The 8,652-nt window shown below is 46.3% G+C and overlaps 2 protein-coding genes across 4 annotated transcripts in view; one reads left to right on the top strand and one right to left on the bottom strand.

Moving 5' to 3' along the window:
* Window positions 1-4,593, top strand: part of LOC108892662 (adenomatous polyposis coli protein 2-like) — an 11,857-nt gene extending 7,264 nt beyond the window's left edge. For all 3 annotated transcript variants that reach the window (XM_018690350.2, XM_051068005.1, XM_051068006.1), the window contains exons 2-7: window positions 908-1,070; window positions 2,179-2,269; window positions 2,890-3,240; window positions 3,385-3,493; window positions 3,572-3,685; window positions 4,414-4,593. In XM_018690350.2, the coding sequence (XP_018545866.1) occupies window positions 3,134-3,240; window positions 3,385-3,493; window positions 3,572-3,685; window positions 4,414-4,569 (486 nt within the window). In that variant the 5' untranslated portion in view covers window positions 908-1,070; window positions 2,179-2,269; window positions 2,890-3,133 and the 3' untranslated portion in view covers window positions 4,570-4,593. The remainder of the gene's footprint in view (window positions 1-907; window positions 1,071-2,178; window positions 2,270-2,889; window positions 3,241-3,384; window positions 3,494-3,571; window positions 3,686-4,413) is intronic.
* A 22-nt stretch (window positions 4,594-4,615) lies between these two features.
* On the bottom strand, window positions 4,616-6,960 carry LOC108892663 (neoverrucotoxin subunit alpha). The gene is made up of 5 exons (XM_018690351.2): window positions 6,947-6,960; window positions 6,726-6,856; window positions 6,195-6,360; window positions 6,049-6,086; window positions 4,616-5,740 (listed from the first exon to the last, which is right to left on the bottom strand). The coding sequence occupies exons 1-5, from the start codon at window positions 6,958-6,960 to the stop codon at window positions 5,181-5,183; spliced, it is 909 nt and encodes a 302-aa protein (XP_018545867.1). The 3' UTR covers window positions 4,616-5,180.
* Window positions 6,961-8,652: the final 1,692 nt, after the last annotated feature.

The raw sequence follows: 8,652 nt of genomic DNA on the forward strand, positions 1-8,652 counted from the left end.
GAACAGTTTTAGCCAAACCTTGTCGATGTTTTCCGAAGCCGAACGTTATTATTATTGTAACACGATGAAGAGGCTCCGCTGACGTCGTATCTGAGGGCAGGAGCGAGCGACCTACAGCTCAGAGTTCTCCACCCAGAAACACATTTTTCTCATGAGTTACACCTGATCATGGAGGGACGGTGTGACTCCACCTCTGCAGCGGTCCACCTCTCCTGAACCTGAACCAAGAACACGATGAACATGTTGTTCCTCATCATGTGTTTATCTGTGACGTCTCCACAGAAACATGTGAGCTGCTGGTTAGAAAGGTCATTGTCAGAGGACAGAGCTCCAGTTTAAACTCCCACCAGAGACCACAGAGACCTGTACAGGCAGAGTCAGGAGCTGATGTTGTGTCAGACAGATCCAGGATCAGACGAGTGGAAACGGCCGCAGGACAAACTTAGATAACATGTTATCTAACAGACTGTCACTGAGCGTCCGGCCGGTTCATTCAGAGCCACAAACAGAAACTGGAACTGGTCTGACAGATGATCAGACTCCACGTGAGCCATCTGCTGCTCAGGAGGAGGAGGAGGAGACATCTTGTCTCCTGAACATGAGGGAGGGCAGTGAACACATCAGACCGGACAGAAAGACTGAAGTCACTGTTTGAACATGTGAAACTCCAGTTAAATGAGCCATGAGCACCCTGCTCCTTTATTCTCCCTTCTCTTATATTCAGACCATCATGTCGGAGTTTTGTGGAAATGTCCCGGTCATTTACAGCTGAAAGTTTAGAGGAAAATTATAAGAAAAGTTTCCAGGAAATGATCTGTAAAATAAAGTGTTACTCTGCTTCACCGTCATCCACCGCAGTCGACTGATAATAAACCCTAACCCTCCTCCTGTCGCTGTGCTCCTGCAGGGGGCGCTGCAGAGTGTGAAGATGGCTAACGCCGTGGCTTCGTACGACCAGCTGGCCCACCAGGTGGAGGCGCTCCGCAAGGAGAACTCCCACCTGAGGAGGGAGCTGGAGGACAACTCCAACCACCTGTCCAAAACTGGAGACCGAGACGTCCGGCATGAAGGTACAACAACTACAACCACGACAACACCTTCACAACCACCACCACAACGACGACAATGTACTTACATATATTCATATATATTTATACTATGTATTTTTGCCTCAGTGTGAATGATCTGTGGTCTTTAATCTTCAAACCTGAGCTCACAGTAACAGACTGAACTCGTCCTGGACGATAATATTTTCCCTTCAGGTTACAACAAACAGAAAGGATCATAATGAAGTTTTACTGAGATCGAGTCTGATAGAAGAGAGAATCACCTCATTATAACACTGAGTACTAGATCAACTGTTGTTGCTTTTATTTTTATTTCCAATGAAATGTAAAATATTAAATAGAAATGTTGAATTAGTTTTCTATAAGAAGAGAAAAGAAATAAAAACAGCAGATAATAAATAAATAAAGTCACGTGTCCTTCAAAACAAAAACAAACAAAACTTTCCAGATAAAACGTTGAAATAAAGAGACGACGTTTGATTCTTTCTGCTCAAACTGAAAATCAATAAATCAGAGAGAGAGACCTGTGAAACCAGGCTAAGACCCAGAGCTGCTGAACATTAATCCTGTCACACACACACACACACACACATGAACACATGAACACACACTGACACACACACTCACGTGTCCAGATGCTGAGAGCAGCTGGATTATCAGACTGAGCTCAGCTGGTTTTATCAGAATCAGGACGTCAGACTGTGACACAGACCAGATCAGACCAAGGGAGCCGGACAGGATCCACCTGCAGCAGGTGAGTCTGCAGGAGGACAGACCAGGAGTCCAGGTTCAGACCTTCATCCCTCTGCAGGAGGAGGAGGAGGAATGTTTGTTTCTTCACGGCTGATGATTTTTTATTGATATTTAAATGAGATCTCTAAGATAATTTAACATCCAGAGAAAGAGAGCAGGAGCAAGGAGGTTTCAGACTGTGGCTGAACCTGAACCTGATGCAGTCTGTGGACCTGATCCTGATTTATTAAAGCACTGAGCTGGGACTGGACTGAGTGTCTGTGGTGAAGCTTCTTTAAAGCGCAGATTTCAGGAGGTTGTGGTCGGCCTCATGTTGAACCTGTACAGAAACTGTCTCTCTGTTTGTCCTGTGCTGCAGGAGGTGCTGAAGCAGCTGCAGAGTAAACTGGAGCAGGAGGCGGGAACCCTGGCCTCGTCCGGGAGGAGCGACGTGCTGCACCAGCTCAAAGGTCTCGCTCTGTTTCTCACTGTGAAATCTTCCTGAGGCGGGGCAGAGGGTGGATGTTACAGGACTCCTCTGAACTGTTGTAATGCTCCTTTAAACTCCTCCTCTGGGACCGATCATCATTTACAGAGAAATGAATCGACTCAATCACTAACCTGATTGGCTGCAGCAGCTCGGCCTCGTTATGACTGAATCCAATTAAACAGCCAGTTAATGTTAATGAGTTTGTCTGGACTGAGTTAAATCCAGCAGCAGCTCTGTCTGCACTGAGGACACAGACGAGCTCAAACTATCTCAGAATCAGCTCAGATCAGGAACCTGGACCAGGAACCTGGACCAGGAACCTGGATCAGGAACCTGGACCGGGACGTTCAGCTGTTAAAGGATGTAACTGATATTTAACCAGTTCAGTTGAGTTTGTTTGGGCTGACGTTACAAACCACAGGTGTGATGAGTTTAGAGTTTATCTAAGATGGTGGCGGCAGGTTCAGGGAAAGATCCTGGTCTGGTTTAATCCAGAAACAGTTCAGACACACACAGTGAACCTGAGCCACAGCTTTAGCCACAAACAGCAGCTTATTTCATGTTTGAGTTTTCACTGATTTCATTCTCCCTCCTCCTCAGAGCTCCACATGGACCTCACCAACTACTACGAACTCAAACACCAGCCTCACAACCTGAGGCTGCTGAGCGACAGTCTGGGAGGGGCGGGGCCGGGCGGGGTGGGTGGTGCGGAGATAGACGACCGTCTGGCTCTGCCTCCTTCCTCCTGCTCCTCCTCGTCCTCGGCGGCGGCGAGCAGGGCCCGGAGTCCGCTGAGAGCTTCGTCCCGTCAGAGCGCCGCATCCGGGGGGAGGCCGCCGCCATCATGCTGCCGCATCACTTCCTGGACGGAGCCCCGCCCAAAACGGCTGTGATCAGCGGAGCGGACGGACGACTGAGCGACCATCACCTGGAAGAGCTGTACAAGGAGAGGTGAGGGGAGACACGCCTCCTCTGCAGAGACACACTGAGCTTTAGTTTCACACTGAGAAGGAAAATAAGCCGTGATGGTCAGAGATCGTGACGTCTGAGTGTGTGTGTGTGTGTGTGCGTGTGTGTGTGTGTGTGTGTGTGAAGGAACCTCCTGTTGGGGGAGATCGACCGGGAGGAGAGGGAGCGCTGCTGGTACTTCAGCCAGTTGGAGGCGCTGTCACAGAAACTGGCCCAACTTCCCCGAATCGACACGGTGAGAACACACACATGCTAACACACACACACACAGTAATACTCTCTGACCTCTGACCTCTGTGTGTTGGTGCTGTAGTTTTCTCTGCAGATGGATCTGATCCGGCAGCAGCTGGAGTTCGAGGCTCAGAAGGTTCGGTCTGTGATGGAAGAACGATTCGGCACCAGCGACGAGATGGTTCAGAGGACGCAGGTGAGACCGAGGCTGCCGGCTGCTGATTGGACAGGCATGACCTCATCAGTCGCAGGATTATTCCATCTAAATGAATCATGGTTAATATTTTAAAGCAGCAGTGTGGAGGGTTTAGTGCCATCTAGTGGTGAGAACTCAGACTGCAGCCGACTGAACAGCCGTCCCCTGAACTCTCCCTCTATCGCGTTCTGTCTGTTTCTGTCTTTTCCTCCTGTTTCAGAGGAGACAGGTAACAACTCATTATGTTCAGCACACAAACGTTATTAAGTGTCTTTAAAATCACAGATGGACAGACGTCGACCTCAAACGTCTTTAAACCCATGAGTCCTCGCCTGCTCATTCTAAAGGAACGAAAACATAATGTTGATTAGTTTTAGGTGATTACAGTCTGATAAAAACATTTGAGCCGGTAGATCCTGTAAATGTTCCACACTGGAGCTTTGAAACAAACATTTTAAACTGTCTGAGACTCTGAGACTGAGACAGAATCAGTCTCTTATTTTAAATCGCTCTTGAAAACTCACTTTAATTGTGAAGTTTTCTCTCATATTCATGTGTAAGGTTGTGTACATGTAGGAATGTATGTGTATGTTTATTAGTACTATCACAAAAGTAGAAATTACTGTAGATGATTGTTGATGTTGATGAGTTGTAACACAAACAGCTGCTGGTGGAAACATCTGGACGTCTGAACCGTGTGTGTGTGTGTGTGTGTGTGTGTGTTGCAGATGCGTGTTGCCCGTCTGGAGCAGCTGGAGAAGGAGCTGCATGAGGCCCGAGGGAGTCAGGAGAGTCAGCTACAGGTCAGACACACTGTACACACAAGAATACACACTCTACACAATGTACACAACCAGATGTATTACACAAAAAAACACACATAAACACACATGAGCAGACAGTAGACTACACATCAATCAGATTCTGATCTCAGGTTTTATTAATGCTGGTTTATTAATGTTCTGCATGAAATAAACTGTCAGAGAACCAGAACTGACCCAGAACCAATGTCAGTGTCTGCAGTGATCTAAAGGTGGATGAAGGGATTACATCAGCAGTGATACCAACCTTTCTGAGGCCAAAGTCCTTTCATTAAAATAAACATATATAAAAATAGAAAACTTTTCAACCTGATAATTCAAAATGAATCAATTTAAAAAGTAAAACTGACTCTTCCTCTCTCCGACTGTGAGATAAAGCTTTAAATGACCTGCACCTGGTGTTGATATTACAGCTGAGTTGAATCTGTTTTTTGATCAAGCTGATTCTGATAAGCTGATGTGTCGGTGTGATAAAAGACTTCAGTGGAGGATGGTCTCTTGTGTCCCAGACGGCCTCCTCGCTCCTCCTGAGCTGAGCAGTTAATTTGTGAGCTACAGTTTATCAACCAGCTCTTGTTACCAAACCTCTAGAATCAAAGATCTCAGAGAAACATGCAGCTGAATCTCTGATGTGACTGGATCAGCCAATGAGCTTCCTGTCAGGTGTCAGCGGGTCACTGCAGCAGTCGTTCCCAGTCTAACTCCACCTGACGCAGCGACACCGAGCCGTCGTAGGCCCACACCCAGAACCCCGGGTACAGAGGCTCGGTGAAGGTGGAGGTGAAGGTGTAGAGGTGGACCATGGCGTCCTGAGAGATGCAGTAGAAGGACAGGGATCCATCAGACCAGTTCAGGTAAACCCCGACTGTGCGGGTGAAGGGTTCAGGTGAGGAGGACCTGAACCTCTTGTTGTTGTAGCACGGCGTGTAGCTGCTGTCCGAGCACTCCAGACTCCAGGACCGCTCGTTGTGTCCCAGCAGGCAGCTCATCATGTCTCCGTCTCTGGAGATGCTGTTGTAGGTGACGCCAATATCGGCGCCGCCGCTCCACTCCACCTCCCAGTACGCTGAGTCCAACAGCCCCTCCCTGCACAGGACCTGAGGGCAGCGCTCGAACCGGTCTGGGTGGTCTGAAGATCGATGGTCCGACCACACGCGAGTCGCCGTCCTGTTGCGGTCGGTCAGGTGGAGCTCTGAGTTAGCAGTGTTGGGGTCAAAGGTCAAATAACAGGCAACTGAGGGGGGACACAAAGAATGTGATTAGTTGATTAAACATTAGTTGGAAAATTGATGACATGTTTGATATTTCAAGAATCACTGAAGAGAAATCTTGAGTAGAAATGCTTGTCTGGTTCCTGATTTTCTTTTAAGAGGTCAGTAGGTCATAGGCTGATATAGAGGCCTAGTTAAATAATCAAGCAACTGTAACTCTATGCAGATGATACTGCCAAACTATATCACAGACTCTCAGACACAGGAGGATTAAACACTGGAGGAACCATTTCACATGAAGCAGAGAGAAATAAAAACTATGTGGTCTTACAGTTCTTCACAGACCACAGGTCTCGTCCTGGCTCATCCCTGCAGAACCAGAAACAATCAGAACATCAGACAGTTAAATTATTGCCACAACAAACAGAGCAGACAGAGACTGTAGGTCTGAACCTGTCTTCCTGTGGTTGGTCTCACCTCACGTCATGTTTTTTGGCATCTGTCAGACTGATAAGGCTGATGCCAGAGAACAGAGTCTCCAGGGGAAGAGTCTCTGAAGGTTTATCCTCTTCTTTCTCCTCTTTTATCTCCTCGTCTTCCCCTGATACCTCAGTGGAGTCATCACTCCCTCGACTCTGATCAGCTGTGAAGAAACCGACTTTCAGATCAGTCAAAACACTAATGAAAATAATGGAAACACTGTTGATATTTCCATTTTTTTAAACTGCGGTCTGTCTCTCCAGCTGCATACGACCCCAATAACCTCCAGGAGGGGAACCTGTGTGGAGCCTGAGAGGCGAAACCCAGGGCAAACAAAGTCCTAAAATCACCCTCTGCAAACAAAGGGACCTTTTTTTTTTTTTTACAGAATTTATTGTTAGAGACAGATCAGTGTAACTACACCGAAGACATGGTGGTATGTCGTTCTAGAGAGTTCATGGGTGAATCCTGATTCAAACTCAGTTGATTTTGACTCGGTTGTTTCTAAAGAAAACCCTCTGGGCCTACCTGTCCTACATGTCGTCTCTTTGCTTTGTTGTGGTTCAGAAACACCTGTTGTCGTCTCCTCAGACACATCGATGTCCACCTCTCTGTCCTCTGATTCATTCACCTCATCTTTTATGGCGTTGTTTGTTTTTCTGCATCAACTGTTTCTTCATTCTGTTCTGAGAGTTTTTCTTTTAAATCATTGTCTGTTTGGTCCTCAGTCTTTCTGAAAGCGTCTTCACCTCCTGACTGTCATCTGCTTTTTCAGAAGTCTGTAAAAGTTTTTGGTCTCTTCTAAACAGACTCCTACTGGGGTCATCAGTTCTTTCAGCTTTTATTTTGGAGGAGTGAGGAGCGAGGATCTTATTGTCCTTCTCCTTTGAAAGACTGATTCTGAAGACACTGGAGATGCTCAGGTTGATCGTCCTCTCTGCTGACTGACTGGTTTTAGGATCTGTGGACTTCAGATCTTTGTCCTTGGCCGAGCTGATGTGAAAATACTGGTGACGTCTTCTTTAAACTGGCTCAGGTCCTCTCTCAGAAGACTAAGCGCACTGCTTGACGGGCGATCCTCATTCTCCGTCCTCGTGTCTTTGTCCTTAAACACTTTTAACACTTCCTCTTTAAACTGACTGAAGTCCTCTTGAGAAGAGTCAGAGGGCTGATCGTCCGTCTCTCCTCTGGTTTGTCTTCAGATGATCTTTCACCTTCACATCTTTGTCTTTACAGTCACCTTGGGGTGATTCGGTGGTTAAATCGTCCTCTTGGACATGAATTTCAGACTCTGTCTGGACATTCTCCTGTGAAGGTTCCTCCACAGGACAAGGCTGTTGTTCTGTCAGACTTGTTTCAGTAGAGTTTTGTTGATTATCCTGATGAGTCATTTTCTTTAATTCAACACTGGAGACCTCAGTGAGAACCTGTATAATCAGATGTATGTTTGAATTAACGATTGTACATCAACAATGGACTGACGACTGATCCTGTGGAAAAGCTGCAGGACATCTGGATCAAACTCCATTTAGAAACTGATTATTAACATTAGAGTCCAGTTGATGAATTAAACAGACAAAGTTTCTGCAAGAGGAGGATTTTCCACAACCTGGCAACCCAGAATTTGTTCTTATTAATGGCTAATAACTGATCTTTAAAGCAGTAGTGAAGAATATTGGTCAAGTACTTCAGCCTTCAGATTTAATAAACCTGTCAGCTCATGTTCAGGCTTGTTTAAAGTTCATCTGGGTTCAGTTTATTGTGTTCGCAGTGTCTCAGTCAGATACTTACAGCTGTGTCTGTCTCCATGTTTGTGTCTGAGTCTTCATTTAAAAGTCAAATCAGAATAAATCCAGTCCTGAGCGTTGTCGCTGTAAATCTCCGTCTCTCTCTTGGTCTCTGGACTCAACATTCTTTCATTCAGCTCAACATGTTTCTGGTTCGACCAGTTTGACTCCATGTTTCACTCGGGCTGCGGAGCTGCTGATTGGCTGATGTGTGCAGTAGTTTGGGTTGTTCCTCCCCAGGTGTTTCTGCCCTAAAGAAAGGAGGGAAATCCTGCCGAGTGAGTCTCCGGCAGCTCGACACGTCTCTTCAGGATCAGTTTTAGGTCAGAGTTCAGAGCGAGTCTTTCTGCCAAGAGCTCCAGTTTATTCACACGGTGATGTCGGTTTAAAACCACAACTCTGGGAAACAAACCAACAACCCCAGGTTGTGTCAATTAAGACACAAGACCAAAAGAAACCTGATCAGACAGGGACCAGGGGACAGTCAGACCCTGGGCCTGAGACCCGATCAGAGCTGAGGACGAAGCTTTAACTGACAAAGTTTCTGTGTTTTCTGAAAATATTTCTAAAGTAAAATGAAAAAGACAAACTTAACTTCATTTATTTAGCACCTCTCTTACAAACTTCAGATGTAAACAACACACAAAAATGCAAGATTAGAATTTACA

Source organism: Lates calcarifer, unplaced genomic scaffold (assembly GCF_001640805.2).
Source record: "Lates calcarifer isolate ASB-BC8 unplaced genomic scaffold, TLL_Latcal_v3 _unitig_2295_quiver_2238, whole genome shotgun sequence".
NCBI lineage: Eukaryota > Metazoa > Chordata > Actinopteri > Centropomidae > Lates > Lates calcarifer.

Coding starts and splice junctions, on each gene's coding strand:
- LOC108892663 (XM_018690351.2), bottom strand. Junction 6,361..6,725: donor AGAGACGACATGTAGGACAG/GTAGGCCCAGAG, acceptor GTTTCTTCACAG/CTGATCAGAGTCGAGGGAGT. Junction 6,087..6,194: donor GCCAAAAAACATGACGTGAG/GTGAGACCAACC, acceptor CTGGTTCTGCAG/GGATGAGCCAGGACGAGACC.